The 18,883-nt window shown below is 45.5% G+C and overlaps 1 protein-coding gene across 1 annotated transcript in view; it reads right to left on the bottom strand.

Moving 5' to 3' along the window:
- Positions 1-18,586, bottom strand: part of Aldh1l2 (aldehyde dehydrogenase 1 family member L2) — a 42,791-nt gene extending 24,205 nt beyond the window's left edge. Inside the window, exons 1-7 of the mRNA XM_006993054.4 lie at positions 18,440-18,586; positions 10,831-10,975; positions 8,516-8,750; positions 5,796-5,961; positions 3,731-3,832; positions 3,447-3,536; positions 973-1,107 (exon numbers count right to left, since the gene is read on the bottom strand). Coding sequence (XP_006993116.1) covers positions 973-1,107; positions 3,447-3,536; positions 3,731-3,832; positions 5,796-5,961; positions 8,516-8,750; positions 10,831-10,975; positions 18,440-18,487 — 921 coding nt within the window. The 5' untranslated portion in view covers positions 18,488-18,586. The remainder of the gene's footprint in view (positions 1-972; positions 1,108-3,446; positions 3,537-3,730; positions 3,833-5,795; positions 5,962-8,515; positions 8,751-10,830; positions 10,976-18,439) is intronic.
- Positions 18,587-18,883: the final 297 nt, after the last annotated feature.

Raw genomic sequence — 18,883 nt, 5'->3', positions numbered from 1 at the left:
AAAATGGATGGACAGTGCACCCAGGGAAAACTTACATATTGGTTACAGATACTTGAACCAAATGACACTATAGATGCCCCTGAGGACACGCCACTGCTGCCAGCATGCAATCACTCACTCTGGCGCATCGTGGATGCACGTCCTGGAATCTTATTTAAGTCAAGAAATCCTGATGGAGATGGGTACTATGTGCCTGCTTTAACAGTGCAGAATTGGAGGCTCGGTAAAGTTCAATGATTTGTCTAGTAGCACTCGGTAGTAAATAACAGAGCTGGTTTAAAAACTAACAGTGACCAGGTGCAGCCCATGCCTTTAATCCCAGCACTCAGGAGGCAGAGGCAGGCAGATCTCTGAACTTGAGACCAATCTGGTCTACAGAGCTAATTCTAGGGCAGCCTCTGCTACACAAAGAAATCTTGTCTTGAAAAACAAAACAAACAAGTAAAAAAGACCTAGCAGCAGCTGGCACTAACACACTGTATCATTAACAATTCATTCATCCTCAACAGTGGGGACAGATCTGTAAACTACAAATGCCCTTTATACTGTTGCTGGGAATCTGTCCAGGAGACCCAGTGCTAGCCATATGGGTGGGGCTGGCCTGGGGAGGTGATAGCAGTGCACAGTGAAGAGGCCACATGAGTTTCCCTGGATCTTCCTGGTCTCTGATGGGGGGGCGCAGATATGGATCTCCTGCTTTATAGATGGGGAAACTGACACACAGCAGGTGCATGAGCAGAGGTCCATGTCTCCCTCTTCTGACCCAGTTCCCAGGTCTCCCTGTGGTCTCCCTGTGAAGGTCCATGGGGCCTTCCTGAGGAACCTTGTTCTTGGGCATACAAAGGCCTCTTATCTCCAGGGAAGCGGGACACACCCCATGAGCCTCCCACCTCCCAGTGAAAGCCGGAGGAGGCTAGTCCCTACTAGCGGCAGTTACAGAAGGAAGACAAAAAAGTGACCTTATACACTCACTGCTTTTCCATCATTACCAAAAAGAACAAGTCCATTTTTGGTAACAAGGCCAGGCGTCTTGGAACCTCTAATGTTCAGGGGTTCTCCAGCAGGCACAGAGGTAGTCAATAATGATGAACCGTAGAAAGTCACCATCTAAGAAAGAGATCAAACACTGTAAACTCAGGATGTAAAGCTACTGCCAGGGTGTGTGTGTGCAATTCTTGGTCAAACATTGAAGTTCAAATTTCTGTAGTAACGTTGGGACACGATTTTCTCATGTGTGTTTATTTGGTGAGACTGAATGAAGCATCAGTAGAAATGGAACACATGAAAATCTCTGCAAATGTGTGATCAAAGTCCCAGAGAGGGCTGGAGAGAGGCTCAGTAGTTAAAGTGTCTGGTGCTCCTGCAGAGGACCCAGGTTCACTCCCTAGCACCCACACGGCCACTTAGAACCACTGTAACTCTGGTTCCAGGGAATCTGATGCCTTGTGCCTCTGAGGGCTCCTACATGCAAGTGGTACACACACACACACACACACACACACACACACACACACACACACACACACAGAGGCACACATATGCATACACATAAAAAGAATAGATTTTTAAAGTCTTAAAGATGGGGCTTTGGAGATCTTCAGCGGGTCAAGTGCTTGCAGAATAAGTGTGAGGACACCTGGGTAAAGAGATGTGTGTAATGGTGCTGGCCTGTAATCCCAGTGCTAGGGAGGCAGAGACTGGAGGATCCCAGGGCTCACTGGCCAGCCAGTCTAGCCAATCGGTGAGTTCCAGGTTCAGTGAGAAAATATCTTTTTTTTTTTTTTTGGTTTTTCGAGACAGGGTTTCTCTGTGTAGCTTTGCGCCTTTCCTGGAGCTCACTTGGTAGCCCAGGCTGGCCTCGATCTCACAGAGATCCGCCTGGCTCTGCCTCCCGAGTGCTGGGATTAAAGGCGTGCGCCACCACCGCCCGGCGAGAAAATATCTTAATACCAAAGTGCAAAAAGACATCAACATCAATCTCTGCCTTCCAGACACACTTGTGCACATGCACTCACACATACATGGCCTCACACACTATACTCCCCCCCACCCCCACACACACACGAACACATATATACACACACAAGGAAAAGTTTCAAAAAGTTGCAAATCCAGGTGATACAAGTGTGCATTTATCATGCATTCAAACTGACAGAAGGATGGCTGAGATTAAAAGAAAGAAAAGCAGAGCCTTTTCACCAAAAAGGTAGTGTGTGTGTGTGTGTGTATGTGTGTGTGTGTGTGTGTGTGTGTGTGTGTGTGTGTGTGTGTGTGTGTATGTGTGTGTGTGGTGCAGGGGGTGGCTCATGGTGGTGAGGATTTGTCCTGGTTGTTTTTGTTTGTTTGTTAATTTGACACAAGCTAGAGTTATCCGAGGACACGGAACCTCAGTTGAGAAAATGTCTCCATCAGATTGGCCTTGAGGCAGGTCTGTGGGGCATTTTCTTAATTAATGATTGACATGAGAGGGTCCAACTAACCGGAGACTGTGCCACCCCTGGGCTGGTAGTCCTGGGTTCTATAAGAAAGCAGGCTGAGCAAGCCATGAAGATCAAGCCAGTAAGCAACATTCCTCCATGGCCTCTGCTTCAGCTCCTGCCTCCAGGTTCCTGCCCTGACTTCCCTCAGTGATGGACTGTTACCTGGGTGTGTTAGACAAAATAAACCCTTTCCTCCCCAGGTTCCTTTTGCTCAGTGTTTTATCATGGCAATAGGAACCCTAAGTAAGAGAGTACTGAACTCAGGGCTTCATATATGCTAGGCAATCACTCTCCATCTGAGCCCCCAGGAACATGGGGGCTCTTCCAATGCAGGGTGATGAGGGGTGAGCCATGCAAGCTGTTCTGGGGGTCAGTTCAAGAAAACAAGACCAGAAAAGGATGGTGACCAAGAGCAAAGGACACTGATTTTTTTTAAAATTATTGTTCTATAAATACTGACTGTCATTTACTAAGCTGTAATAATTAAAAAGTATTAAATACTTCCTGCACATCAGGGACTATGTATTTTCATGAAATGGCATGTATTAACTCATTTGAGCTACCTTCTTTCCCTTCCTCCCTCCTTCCGTCCTTCCTTTGCAGACAGGGTCTCACTGTGTAGATCACCAGGCTGGCCTCAAACTCCCAGAAGTCTGTCTGCCTCTGCCTCCCCTAAGCTGCAGTTAAAGGAGGACCACAAATTTGAAGCCAACCGAGGCAGCTTAGTAAGATGGGGCCAAAAGTGTAGCTCAGTGTCACAGTGCATTCATGGCTTGTGCAAGGCCTTGGGTTTAAATGCCAGGGGGGATAGAGGAGGGGAGGGAGGGACGGGGAGAGAGGGAGGGATGGGGAGGACGAGAGGGAGAGAGGGAGGGAGGGAGGGAGGGAGGGAGGGAGGGAGGGAGGGAGGGAGGGAGGGAGGGAGGGAGAGTTTGTATGGGGGCAATGTGTCCCTTGAAAGCATACCTGTCCATTTATCTCTGCCCAGGCTCCAGGGACCTTATCATGACCTCGAATCCAGTTATGCAAAACTTCAGCAGGCTGGTCCCAAGAAATCTAGGTGAGCACAAACAAGGGCTGTAAGGCCGAAAGGTGCCGGTAACCTTTCTGTCATCAGGGACAGTCGTGGGGACACACAGGGCAAGCAGGCTTGGAGGGGCTGACTCTCAGTCAGGAAACGGTATACTGGGAACTACTCAAAGGTGGCGGTCAAAGGCTGTGACTTGGCTATGTATTACTGATGTGAGTACCTCAGCGTTCTCCTTCTTCTGGATCCCTTCGTAGGTTGCCCCCTCTTCTGGTTGGGGGATGCGAGGAGCTTTTCCATCAGCTATGAGTTGGACGGCTTCTACCTAAAGCCAAAACCATCACTGGTGTTACAACCCAGTGATCCATGAAGACATGGCCTGTCTAACGGAGGACTGTAAACAACATACTGACTGCCTATAACTCTGCTCAGAAAGTCAGGCTGTGATGGTAACTGCCATCCATCAGGTCCACCTACATGCCGACAGCATACACAGCTACTTTATGTAAGTTATCCTTTGGAGATATCAAATGTATTCTGAAACGTGTATATACCACATCCTTGTTTTGCAAATGAGGAAACTGTAGTTTCAGGAAAAGTCAAACAACTAACTCTAGATTCAGCCACACTTGGCCAAAGATGGCTATTAGTGCCACCAAACACAACATTATACATAAACTAACTTAGAACACCAAAAGTCTTTGCTCCTTTCTCTCTCTCTTTCTTTCTTTCTTTCTTTCTTTCTTTCTTTCTTTCTTTCTTTCTTTCTTTCTTTCTTTCTTTCTTTCTTTCTTTCTTTCTTTTTTTTGACAGGTTTCTCTGTTAACTCTGGCTGTCCTGGAACTCCCTCTGTAACCAAGCTGGTCTCGAACTTGGAGATCCGGCCACCTCTGACTCCCAAGTGCTGAGATTAAAAGCATGCACCACCATGCCTGGCTGATTTTTTTTTCTGTTTTGGTAATTCAGTTGCACATCTTTGGAGTGTGAACTTTGTAGATTACAGTGTCATTTCACAACAGGAACAGGTTTGATGTGCCTGGAAGGATTAACACCTAGGTGTGCCCACTCCCCATATCAAGCCTGCACTCAAGCATGAATTCTTGTTGGGGCTGCAGGTGCAGCTCAGGGCAAAGCTCATGCTGAGCATAGGCAAGGCCTCCAGTTCAACCCAGAAAGACAGGGGAGGATAGAAGGAGATGGGCTGTTGTGTTCATTACGACAATGACAGCCATCTATGACTTCACTTCTGTTGGATGTGTCTGCATTCTCTTCCCTGACACATTCACTGGGAAGTCCATGTGTGCCTGTGTGCTATTTGGATTGTAAAGATCAGTTCTGAGCACCTGTTGTATGCTAGGTCCTTTACACAAATGATGTCATTTAACTTTCAGAATACTCCTATGAGCTAGTGTTTTCCATATTCTACATAGGAAGGAACCAAGGCCCAAGAGGCCAAAGGGCTTGCTGCTGTTGGTCCATGAAGCATCATCTGCAGGAGGTAGAACAGAAACTTGAAGATGGACCTCTGCAGTATCAAGAGCCCTCTGTGTTAATCATCACATGACATAAACAGAGGTCTCACTTTTCCCTCACATAAATGATGACTACCTAATAGAACCTTGCTACTTTTTCTACCAAATTCTCATTGGTAGGGGACAACAACCAAATGACATAGAAATTACTTGCTGAATCTTTGAATATTTTTATGAACAAAATATTTCTTTTAAACCTGGGGTGCTTATTTATTTATTTATTTATTTATTTATTTATTTATTTATTTTATGTATATGAGTGCTCTATCTGCATGTGCAGCTTTATGCCAGAAGAGGGCATCAGATACTACAATAAATGGTTGTGAGCCACCATGTGATTGTTGGGAATTGAACTCACGACCTCTGGAAGAGCAGCCAGTGCTCTTAACCACTGAGCCATCTCTCTAGCACCCATGAATAAAATATTTAACATAATGGTATGCTTAGAGTTTTTTTTTCTCAGAGCAAATCTGAATAAATAAATCAATAGTCATATTTCACTCTGTTATGTAGACTAAGTAAAAATACCTTTTAAGAAAGTCTGTTACATGGGGGAAATTTTAAAGATTCTTTATACTTCCTTATAATTAGCCACTGTCAACAGGGTTGGAGACTCAAGTATTTAGCAAAATGATGAAACAATTTGACTGTTGTCTTGTTCATGCCTGGCTTGGCAGGTGATTCTTGATGAAAGAAAAATATCCCTCCAATGTTAAAGGTTTCCAAAGTTGGTGTTGATGGTGTAAATATACTGACCATGGCCTTGATTCCCTCAGGAAAAAGGAACCGGTTATAAAGTGCATCCACTGTATCATTGGGTTTGACATCACATGATCTCTGAAGAAGGATGGGTCCTGTATCTAAACCATCATCTGCCCAGAAAACAGAAAACCCAGCTTGCTTCTCTCCTGAGATCAGAGTCCTGTGGAAAGAAGAGTTTCAACTTAAAATGACTGTAGATTGTGTCAAGTAGAGAAGTAGTCATGTTAAAGGGAAAGGGAATTACAATGAAAAAAGGAGACAGTGAATGGGTGACCTGGAGAAGTTCATGAGAGAGCTCGAAACAATGGAGTCACAGAGAGCAGCACCCACAACTGCTACTTAATGCATTTGTGTTCTCTATAGTCTTGCAGGAACAGCTTGTGTGCATCTTTTTTTATTTTTATTTATTTATTTATTGGTTTTTCGAGACAGGGTTTCTCTGTGTAGTTTTGGTGCCCGTCCTGGAACTCGCTCTGTAGACCAGGCTGGCCTCAAACTCACAGAGATCTGCCTGGCTCTGCCTCCTGAGTAATGGGATTAAGGCCGTGGATCACCATGCCAGGCATGGTGCATCTTAAAAGGTGTCAGAATCCATCCTTACTGCCACCCATGGACAGTTTTCTTCGGGACCAAGTAATTTTCATTCCTCCATTTACTTCCTCCATTGAGCTTGGTCATGTATTAGACAAAATAAGATTGGAAACTAAAACAGAAGTTGCTCGGCACAATGAGTGAAAAGGAAAACTGAGGGGCCGGAGAGATGGCTGAGAGGTTAAGAGCACTGGCTGTTCTTCCAGAGGTCCGGAATTAAATTCCCAGCAACAATATGGTGGCTCACAACCATCTGTAAAGAGATCTGGTGCCTTCTTCTGGCCTGCAGACAGAACATTGTATACATAACAAACAAATAAATTTAAAAAAGAAAGAAAAGGAAAATTGAGTGTTAATTTAGGTTGTATAACTGAGTAAAATGTCACTTAAGATTAGAATAGTTCTGGACTGGCTGCATAAACTGTAGTAAAAGTCAGTTGATACAATCAACTACGTGTGCTGTATACAGCCTAGACTGAGAGAAATACTTGGCTCTGTAGTGGCTTCTAATGCAAACAATAACAGGATATGTGGGAAAGCATCCATAAACACACATCAGGAAGCAGGCACATATGGAGAACTTGTAAAGTGGTTGCTGATTAGTACCCCAAATCATCTTTTTAGATTTAATTTTAAGTGTTCTTGACTTCTGAGCCATCTCCCCAGCCTCAACCCCCCTCTCTGAATCATTTGTATTTCTCTGAGTGATCAGGCAAGTAAGGCCATAATCCAATGGGTCTGTATTTTCAGTAATATTGAGGAATTAGTTGGCATTACACAATCAACAGCCTTGAAAATATCCATATGCTTTGACCCAATGAATCTGCATGTAGAAATAATTCAAAATGAAAAAAGGATTCAAATGCAAAGGTACCTACTACTATTATTTATAAGACCAAAAGGCATCAATCTTTAAAGACAATAAAGTAGCTGGGTGTTGGTGGCGCACGCCTTTAATCCCAGCACTCGGGAGGCAGAGCCAGGCAGATCTCTGTGAGTTCGAGGCCAGCCTGGGCTACCAAGTGAGCTCCAGGAAAGGCGCAAAGCTACACAGAGAAACCCTGTCTCGAAAAACCAAAAAAAAAAAAAAAAAAAGACAATAAAATATTTTCAGCACATTTAAACCGCAGATAGATTTCTTATACATTCAATAAGCTGATGCCAGGGGATACCAGGAAGGTGGCAGATAAGGGAATGAAGGTAAAAGAGGCAGGAAAGACCCAGTTCAGCCTCAGCATAGTGTACCATGGTGTTAGGTACTTAGGGTGTGTCAGGAGCTGTGGTTGAAACAGACATGAAAATGTTGGACAGTCTTTTTGAGGAGCTTTAAGTCAAAGGAAGGGTGATGGATGATAAAGAAGACAATTTCCAATGACTGTACATTTTTTCAAATGTACTTGAGATCCTTTGTGTAAAAAGAAAAAAAAAACTTCTGAGAGAATCATGCACTATGAAGACTATTAAGGTACATGTCAAAAGTGCAAAGAAGTCCTGAGATAAACCAGCATGAATCAAACTGATCTTATTTATCTGACCACAGAAGCTTTGTGACCTAGTTATAGCCACTGGAATTAATAACCAGAGGCCATTCTTGGGAAATTCAGTCCCACTTCATATAGTGTCTCCAGATCTCAAAGGAGTTCACACAATTTAAGCAACCTATCAGTACCTTACAAGCAAGTCTACTGTGTGTGTGTGTGTGTGTGTGTGTGTGTGTGTGTGTGTGTGTGTGTAGTGCATACATATGCAAAGGCCAGAGATTGACATCAAGTATCTTTCTCAGCTGTTCTCCACTCTATATACTGAGTCGGGTCTCTCACAGAACCTTGAGCCCATTGATTCAGCCAGATTGGCTAGTTAGTGAGTTCCAGGGAGCCACCTTTTTTTCCCTCCCCCAGCTGGGATTACAGATGGAAGCCTCCATGTCTGGCTTTACATGGGTGCTAGTGATCTGAACTCAGGTCCTCATGCACACATAGCAAGCACTGCTGACTGAGCCATCTCTCCAGCCCCAAGTACACCTAGTTTCTGTATCGTGTAGAGAAGAAGAAAAAATAGAAAAACAGTCTATTTGCGAGGACTATGGAAACAGCCATCACATGCCCTGCTACTACAAGTCTCACCAGTTGATGGCAGATGCTCCTCTGTGCCTGGGTAGCAGGGATGGGTGGTAGATGATGGAGCCGTGCTTTGGGCCATCAATGACATCCATGGGGATGAACTGTGTGCAGAAGGGAAGCACATTGAGCTCGGCGCCCACTGACTGGTAGGCTTCTGCCACCTCCTTGATGGTTTTACCCTTGACTCTCCATCGGGGGAACTTGAACACAGGGGTCCCATCTTTCTCTGCAGCCAAAGCTGAGCACAAAAAAAGAGATTGTCCTATTCAGAAGGCCCTGGTCTTACATTAACACACAGTAACATCACAATTTCACAAATCTTTTACAGGTTAACCATTGTGGAGGATAAACTTGGGTTGTGACTAGAGTTTGATGTTATTATTGTGTCGGGACGTTCATATAGGTATTGAAAGCATAATGTATTTCAGTCCAAAAGCTGGTGAGTAGGTATCTTTAGATTTTGATGGAAGCTTTTTTTTAAAGAACTTTCATTACATTTTTATTCATTTTGTGTGTGTGTGTGTGTGTGTGTGTGTGTGTGTGTGTGTGTGTGTGTGTTTGTGTCTGTCTGTCTGTCTGTCTGTCTGTCAGTCATATATATCCATCCTAGGCCATTTCCAGGAGCCACAGCAGGAGGGTTTGCCAGTATCCTTTTGTTCCCTGTCCCTTCCCTCTCTGGTTGTCACAGTCCTAAGGGAGGAGATGAGGTCTCCAGAACAAAACTTCAGCTCTGAAGCCTTGTTGAGACCTGAAGGTGTCTAAACCAAGGTGTCTTGCATAGCAATCGACATACATCCCACCCTCCATGAGTTCTCACCATAGCCATGTGAGGCAGGGACCACTGAACTGGAGGGTAGTGAGCTAAGCAATTTGCACAGGGTCACACAGCTGGAAGGTGGCAGAATCCACACCAGCCCCTGATTTTAGAGCATATCCTGCTAAGCATGTGGCACCATCTCAAGGCCACATTGTGCATAAGTCATTGGCTTCATCTTCTTTTCCTGAGTTACACCATGAGTCCAAATGGTCATGACCAATGGAACAAGGCCCTGGGTTCAGGCACCAAGGAAATGCCACTTTCCCAGATGTGTTTTGAAATGAGTCTGATAATCATATTTATAATCCCAAAAATCCATGTATATAGCAGAGACAGCTGGTTGTCTGTTCTCGTCCTCCGGCAGTGGAACCTCCTAGGGTGGTGGCCAGCTTTGTCGACTTGACACACGCTAGAATCACCTGGAAAGGGAGTCTCCACAAAGACTGTTTGGATGAGGCTGGTCTGTGTGGGGGTTATGTTGATCACCTTGGTTGAAGTGTGCGGACTCACCCAAGATGGGCGGTACCATTCCCTAGGAGGGGGTCTTGAGTTGTATGAGAATGAGAAGGCTAGCTGAGCACTAGCATGAATGCATTAATCTATTACTCTCCACTCATGCTTGAGAGGAGGTGACCTGACAAACAGCTTCAGTCCCCACTGCCTCGACCTCCCCACTGTGGTGGACTCTAACCTGAAATTGTGAGCCAAATAAATCCTTTCTTCCTAAATTGCTTTTGTCTGGGCATTTAAAAAAATATTACAGCAGTAGGAAACAAAACTAAGACACTTCATACAGTTAAATGGGTAGTTGCCTCAAAGGCAATCTCAATTTCTCAGGCTCCTTTGCAATTGAATTGGCCTGTACCTAAGATCTGGCTGATTGGATATGAATGGAAGTGATCTGTGCCATTTCTGAACTAAGTCCTTAATAATAAGCTAATTCTCTGCTTCCTCTATTTCTCTTTTTGGTGTGTGGACATGTGCTGTATGGACATGTTCATACGAGTGTGTGAGCATGTCCATGTGTGCACCTGTGTGCATGGAGGCCACAGGTCAATGTCAGGGATCTTGCTTAAAATCCTTCTTCATCTTATTTTTTGAGACAGGGTCTTTTACCGAACCAGGAGCTTACCAATTGGCTAGGTTATCTGGCCAATGAGTCCCAGGGATTCCCTTGTCTCTGCCTCCACCCAACAATGCTGCTGTAACAGACAAGGCCAAAGCACCAACTTTTGTGTGAGTGCCAAGGATTTGAATTCGGGTCCTCAAGCTTGTGAGACAAGCCTTTTACCGACTGAACCATCTTCCTGTCTCCCTCTTTTCCCTGTTTGCTTGCTGGACCACAGACTTGGTTGGGGCTGAGGCAGCCCCCTTGGACCACGGTTCTGAAAGGCTTGTCTTGATAATACAACAATTAAAAGTCATAAGCAGTGCAACAAAAGCAGCTCTGATCCCAACCAGCCCTGAGAGTGTTTGACCCAGGGTTCCAAGATGCACTCACCGAGTGGATCAGCCTTTCCGTCCTTGTCTGGAACTGTGAACACGCCCACTACTCGGTGGCCCTCTTTCTGGAGGTGGCTATAGACTTGCTGTCCAAAGAGGCTCTGGCCAATAAGTGCCAACTTCAGCTTGTTTTTGAAATAAACCTGTGAAAGGATGTAGCTACAGTGACAGCTGGTGCTATGGACAGAAAACACTAGTTGACACATGTTGGAAAATGAGTCACATAAGATGATGACTCAAGGGTTACCAGAAGTTCCAAGACCTCCAAGATAAAATGTCTGGTTGCTAGTACAAGACCAACCTGGGCTACACAGTAACTTGCAGTCCAGTGTGCCACTTGTGGGTAATAATGCCCCCCTCAACTAGACTCTCTAAGGAAAAAAAAAAAAAAACACAGTTTCAGGCATGAGAAACCTTCTTTCAAGTTGTTGGTCAGGGGAGTCCAAGAAACTCCCCATCAATACTATTACTGTTGCCCTTGGTGGCCTCTCAAAAGTTGAAGATAAGACCCCATTGCTGAAAATGCCATGTACTTCAGACACAGGAGTCAGAGAAATCAAGCTGGATTTGACTAGAAGGCCTCTTCCCTGAGGACTAACTTTCATAGTGCTAGAAGGTGCTATGCAAGCTGCCAAGTGAGAAAAGCAATCAGTAGTCCTATCCAGCTGTGACATTTACAAACCACAGTGACCATTATGTCAAGATACCCCTAAAGTGCAATAGTGGCGCTTACATCTTAGTGGAACCAACGGCTTTGTAATTAGACTTAAGAGCTCAAGACCCTCTAAATAGGAGGGAATTTATGCCTGGTGATATAAACCTAGCCAACTCCCCATGGCCAGCGAGGTCACAGATCTTAGAAGAGATTACAGCACCACCACTTTACTAAACTATGTGATTCCTGTTGCATTCTAACTATTCACCTTCTATCCACAGGTGAGTGCAGCTCTCATCCCTCATCAAAGAAAATGTTTTGGTAGTAGATAGAGTTAATTCTAGAAAGCTATATGATTGGTTAAAATGCAGAATTGATCATGGGGTACCCAACCCCAACAGATACATCTACAATACAATTCCTGCACCTCAAATCTCAAGTGACCAGCCCTAAACACATACAGATACGGGCAATGCTACCTGGACTCAGAAGGTTTTACACACACACATATGTGTATGTAACAATAACAATTGAAGTGGCACATGGGAGGAGCTGGAGGAGGAGAAGGGGGAGAGAAACATCATAAACACAGTACTCATGAATGAAATGCTCAAAAAATTTTAAAATAAAAAAAAAGCTGGATATGGGAGCATACACATATAATTTCAGTGCTGAGAAACCAGAGACGGGTGCCTCACTAGAGCTTGCTAGCCCACCAGTCCAGCTGAATAGGCAAGCTTCAGGTCAATGAGAGACCCTGTCTCAAAAACAAGGTAGACGGCCACTGAAGAGCTGGCTTGGTAGTTAAGAGCACTTGCTGCTCTTCCAGAAGACCCATATTCAGTTCCTTGCCCCCATGTTAGGTGGCTTACAACCACCTGCAACTCTAGCTCCAGGGAATCCAACCCTCTTCTGACCTCCATGGGCACACACACATACACACAGAGAGAGGGGGGAGAGAGAGGGAGAGAGAAAGAGAGAAAAAGAGAGAGAGAAGAGAGAGAAATAAAACCAGCTGGGTGTTGGTGGCACACACCTTTAATCCCAGCACTTGGGAGACAGAGCCAGGTGGATCTCTGTGAGTTCGAATCCAGCCTAGTCTACAGAGCAAGATCCAGGACAGGCACCAAAACTACACAGAGAAATCCTGTCTTGAAAACAAACAAACAAACAAAAAGAATAAATAAATAAATAAATAATTCAAAAAATTAATTTTTATTTTCAGGGATTTTAGTTGTAGATAGTTCTCTCATGATTTGTGTGCTTATGTCAAAAAAAATAAATAAAAGTGAATGAGTTTAACTGATCTTAAAAAAAAAAAGAATAAATAAATAAAACCAAAGTAAATCTTTCCCAAGGAACAAACCAGAAAAGAACAAACCAGAGTTGACCTCTGGCCAGCATACACACACACATACACACACACATACATACACACACACACACACACACACACACACACACACACACACCAAGAAAAAAATGAAAAGGCTCTATAAATATTTTATCTCTGTATCCTATAATTAGGGCTGAATAAAATCTTTCTGTTGGCCACCTTACTCAACTTCTCCTCACACGATTACTAGCACCAGATATTTTAAGGCATATGAAACACAGAGGGGGCCAGGCTGTAGCTCTTTGGGGGAGTGCTTATTCACCATGTACAAGACCCATGGTTCGACAACCAACAAAAGTGGAGGTCGTGGAAACCCTCAAAGCACAGAAAAGCCAAGTGTCCTCATGCTCTTGCTATGTTCCACGTGGCTGTCACCTAGCTAGTTGGAGTTCAATTCTGGATCATCTGAGAAAGTGTTCAAAGCAACCATGTTGTCACTGAAAGTACCATATCCATGAAACACTCTCTAAGCTTTGTGGTTGACTCCCCACCCCACCCCTCTCTCCAGCACTGTGAATGAACTCAGAGCCTTCAACCTGAAGCTTGCACTCTACTACAGAGCTGCATACCCAGCCCAAGGGAAATACTCAGATTTCAGGACTCTAAAATCCTGTGTATTTGTGAATTCACAGGATTCCAGAAAACTGGACTTAAGATATTTCTTGCTTTCCTTTCTCTGAGTCCAGTCTAAGTGCTGACTTGACCACGTTGGCAGAATCCACCAGGAAGATGCATTTTAAATGTGGGTTCTAGGTTCTCGCTGCTGATTTACTAAGTCAGAATCAGGGGCCCAGAAAACTGCATCCTAGCAAGCTCGCTAGTGATCCCTGGGCTCACTAACACCCGAGACTCTCTGCTCTGAGTGCCAGATGTGCCAGATGTGTCAGACCACAAGAAATAGTCTGCCCTGGGAAGCTTGGGGCAGAAAAAAAAAAAAGCAGAAAAAACTGGAAACATTTTAACGGAATGTTGGTTCGTGCCATGCATTTCATGTGCCTGACTGCATTTGACTTACACAGACTCCCATAAACAGGCATTCATAACTCGTTTTCATAGATGAAGAGATTAAAGCAAAAAAGTTTGGAGACATAACCTGAAATCCAATAGTCACCAAGAAACAGGATGGGACATTCTGGTTTGCTTTCCTATTATTACGATAAGCACCATGACCAAAAACAACGTGGAGGAGGAAAGGGGTTTATCTGGCTTGTAGTTCCAGGTCACGGTCCATCATTGGGAGTCAGAGCAGGGACCAAAGCAGAGACCATGGTGGAAAGCTGCTTACTTGTTCCTCCCTCGTGTCCAGTCAGCTTCTTGCGCCACCCAAGTGTCTAGGGATGGTGCTGCCCACGGTGGGCTGGGCCTTCCCACATCAATTATCAGTCAGGACAATCTCTTACAGACATACCACAATTCTGTAGTTTGTCTCTCTCATTTGTTCTCTGTGCACATTTCTCTTTAGGACCCCCCTATTCTACAAGAGGCATAGAAAAAGTGGTCCCTGTCCTCTGGGATTTGTCAGTAGGGAGGGAAGACATCTAAGTAGACATTTCAGTGACACAGTGCTAGGATAGATGGGCACAGTCAGGTTCTGAAAGGGGAAGACATCACCCAAAGGCAATTCTTCATAGTGGGTAGGAGATATTGTGTATATATGTGCATATGTGTTTGTGCATGCGTATGTGTGCAGGCATATATATGTGTGCACGTGTGGTGGCCAGATGTCAATGTCCTACTCAGTCACTCTCAGTTCTTATTTGAGACCAAGTCTTTCAAAAACCCAGAACTGACTGATTCAGGCTAAGCTGGTTGCCAATTAGCCCTAGGGGCCACCCTGTCTGTGCCTTCCCATCTCTTAGGTTACAGGTGCACACCACCATGCCCAGCTTTTTACACAAGTGCAGGGATCTAAACTCAGGATTGGATGCTTCTTTAGTAGGCCCTTTTACCTGTGGATCCATCTCCCTGACTCTAAGGGAATTCTTGAGCTGAATCTCAGGGCTGTCATCTTGGGAGCTGGCTAAGGAAGTGGGGAGGATTACGGGAGACCCCTGGGAAGTTCCAGGCAGAAAGAAATGAATAAATGGCAGTGACCAGAATGGGGAATCATGGGATGCTGACAAATGGCATCTGAGACAGGAACTGCAGAGAGCTTTGCCTATTGTCAGTAGTTTGTATCATATTATGAAAAACAGTGGGATCCTGAGTGACTTTGGGCAGGAGAGTAGTGTGGATTCACTTCTGGGTGAGCAAAGCTCTGAGACAACTGTCGAGGCGTGCCTCTTATGCTTAAAAATGAAGCAGAGAGTGAAAACATCAGCTGGTTTTCAGTGTACTCCCAGGATGTATTTGGAGTGTGCAAAGTGTACACCCATGGCTAGTGTAACAGGCTCTCCCATGAATAAGAGCATGTCATGCCTCACACAGAAATGAAGCTGTGCACAATTTACAGATGTTGCCATCAGTGACAGCTTGTGCAACTTCATTTCCTTATTGCATCATTATATAAAGAAGGTATTCACATCAATTGTCATGCTGACTTTTTTCTCAGTGCTGGGGGTCCAAGCTGAGTCGCTGTCTATGCCAGGCCAGTGTTCTGCCACTAGCTACACCCCCAGTCCTCATCACTTTCTAAAATGCTTTTTACAGTTTCATTATTTTTATGTTACGAATGTGTATGTGTCTGCACGGGTTTATGCCACGAGTGTTATGATGGCCTCAGTGGCCAGGAAGTGATATTGGATCCCCCATAGCTGGAGTTACAGGTGGTGGTGAGCTGCACAACATGGATGTTTGTAGAGGGCAAAAAAGGTCCTTGTGCACACAAATAAGCACTGGAGAGGCTAGGAATGTTAAACACATAGCTTATCTCTTCAATGGAATGAGGTGCGTAGTTGTTTTCCTAAAATGCTGGGGGCACATGGCATTTACAACCTGGTAATCCTTTGCTCTGCCTGTATCCCCCAGAGTGTTGTTTGTTTATCCCAGACTTCCCCCCCTACACTGTACTTACAACAGCCTAAGTGACTTCTACACTCTTAGAGTCAGGCCAGTCCTGACCCATAGGCATTATGCTTACTTGCCTCAGTCAGTCCCCCTAGACCCTTATCTTGAACACTGCTTCTGAGTCAACAGTTGTACTCATAGGACTGAGTTTCTTAACTATGGCTGAAGTCAGATGATCTGGGTCACACTCTAGAAGTCCTGGCCCAGCACCAGTTATCAAAATCAGGCTGATCGGAGTTTCACTCTTTACCCTGACGGTTTTTCCCCGCCTGCTGTGAAGTATATGCACGGACCCTTTCAAAGGTACTGGGAACTGAACTCACATTCTCTGTAAGAGCAGCAAGTGCTTGGAACCTCTGAGCCAGCTCCCAAGCACTCACAACATGTTTTGTCAGTGTCCCTGTCCCTCCCATCCCCCATCATTCCCCCATTACCACCCCACCCCAACCATGAGATAGTTTCTCTGTGTTGTCCTAGTCCCTGGCAGTCCTGGAACTGGCTCCGCAGACCAGGCTGGCCTTGCACTCAGAAATTCCTGTTTCTGCCTCAGAGTGCTTGGATTAAAGGCGTGTGGCACCACTGCTTGGATTTTTTTTTTTTAAGAAGAAAGAATAAAAAATGTTTTAAAGAGGATGTCAGCTCATCTGGTAAGGGCATTTGCTGCCAAGCCTGAGGACCTGAATTTGATTTCCAGGACTAACAAGATGGAAAGAAGTAACAACTGACAATTATCCTCTGACTTCTCCATGTGTGCTGTGGCATGTCCCCATCCCCAAATAAAATGTGATTTAAAAGTGTTACAAAAGAAACTACCAAACTTCCAAAGTGGTGGTACCATTTTATATACCACTTATATTTATATATGTATGTTCATTTTAAAATAATTCTTAAGGCTGGGTGGTGGTGGCACACACCTTTAATCCCAGCACCCGGGAGGCAGACCTAGGTGGATCTCTGTGAGTTTGAGGCCAGCCTGGTCTACAGATCGAGATCCAGGAAAGGCTCCAAAACCACACAGAGAAACCCTGTCTCGAAAAACCAATAATTTAATAATAATAATAATAATAATAATAATAATAATAATAATAATTCTTAGAGAGCACAGTCCAAAGGATGTGGTCTACATTATCTTTAGAGTAAAATGCCCCTGGTTCCTCCCAAAAGATATCTCACCATCTTCCTTTTGATCACGCGGAACTCTGCTCAGTTCTGAACTCTGTCTGCGGCCACCTTCCCACATGGATTCCTGGGAACAGGAGGCCCCTGGGACCGCCTGCCGCTTTGACCAACCTTGTTTCTATTCCTGGTATCTGTCACCTGGTGTGTTCATGTTCAGTGTTTATTACTGAAAACGTCTGTAACCCCACAAGAAAATCTTCGCATCCTTCAAAACTCCTTCCTTTCAGCTTTCCAAGAGTTCCCTGACAAGGCGGTAACAGAGGCCAGTGAAGTGACACAGGCCCTTGCTGTCTGTGCCACCTGACCAGACTGTAGAGCCAGGGGTTGAAGAAACTAAGGAAGGGTCCAAGGGCTGCCCAGCAGGACAGTCAAAAGCCCAGGGCACACAGGCCTTGCCTTTCAGATTTTATTAAACTGTGACTGTTCCCCTAAAATCACTAGAATTGATTGTAAGGAGCAAGATGAATTCTGATAAACCATTTGGGTTTATCTAGGAGATACAAAACTTTGAAATGAACGAAAGTCTGGGATGATTCTTAGCACTATTCAAGATTCTGCCTTAAACTTCTTTTACATATGACACTGTCAGAGAAAAACCAGTGGAGGGAAATCTTATAACACGGCCAGGATGTACTGCTTACAAAAGACATTATGTACACAGGATAGACACTTTCCTTTGCCAGAACAGCCTGAATTGTCTAGACTCAGCAAGGCCCACCCAAGTGCTGAAGGCAGAGCCACTTGCAACGTGTAGGCTTCGGGTCCATTTCTACACGCGCTGATGCAATCCCAAGGCTGTGGGCTGGGCCAGCGCCCGGTTCTTACTCTACAGTTCCAGCGTGGCTGCTCCTGCAGCTCTGGGGGGTGCTGGAAATCTGGCCGCTGCCACTGGGAGGGAAGCAACAGGCAGTCCCTGCTTGCAGCGATGAGCTTGCCTGGGTCACAGTCACATCTGATAGACCTTGCAAGGCCAGTGCCTAGTGCTCACTCTAATTCACGGTCCGGATCCTATACCGCTCACTTTGAGGACGGGGAATCTCTCAGTTGAAACGCAAAACAGAAGGAAACAGACGCTGGCTCCGGTCCCTTTACCCCCTGTCAGTCCCAGCTGGTCATCCCAGCCAGACCTAACACGTTCAATAACCTCGTCTGCAACTCATTCCCTGCAGGAGACAAAGGCTCACTTGACATTTCCCATCCCGGAGACTGCAACAGGCTTCTCTGAAGTCGCCCAGTCTGAAAAACGCTGCGGTCCCTTCTAGCAAGTTCTGGTCATCACTGCCCACCCCAGCCTCGCCGTCCCAGTCCGGCAGCCCCTGGGGTCTTAGAAAGCAAGACCAGGACATAGATGCTCGCTTCGGTTGGACTTACCTGGCCGGTGGAGAAGTGCCGAAGCGCCTGGCAAGCTGGCCACAGCATGATGGCGAGGAGCGTGAGGTTGCCACGGGCTCGGAAGGCAGGCGCGGGGAGTGGGGGCACCAGGGCTGCACAGTGTTCAGTTCAAGCTTTGCTCACGGACCCGCCCCTCGGCTGGCAGGTCCCGCCCCTCGGCTGGCAGAGCTCCTGTCCCCGCCCCGCCCCCTCCCGCACACGTGACCCGGACAGGTCTTGGGAACCAATTGATGCGCAACCCCAGGGGCATCTCTTGGAAGCTGCCTGGACTCCGCCTCAGCTCCAGGGATAGCCTAGGCGTTCACTAGAGGTGGGGACCTTCCACCAGTTAGTTACTCAGACCCCTCGGAGTCAGGAAGAGAGATGTGCCTTATAATGGTCCATCCGACACCCTGCCAGGGTTACTTTTCTTGATCAGCTTGG

This window comes from Peromyscus maniculatus, chromosome 18 (genome assembly GCF_049852395.1).
Source record: "Peromyscus maniculatus bairdii isolate BWxNUB_F1_BW_parent chromosome 18, HU_Pman_BW_mat_3.1, whole genome shotgun sequence".
In the NCBI taxonomy this organism is placed as follows: domain Eukaryota; kingdom Metazoa; phylum Chordata; class Mammalia; order Rodentia; family Cricetidae; genus Peromyscus; species Peromyscus maniculatus.
Note: the sequence above shows the minus strand (reverse complement) of the source record. Positions and strands in the feature narration are given on the sequence as shown.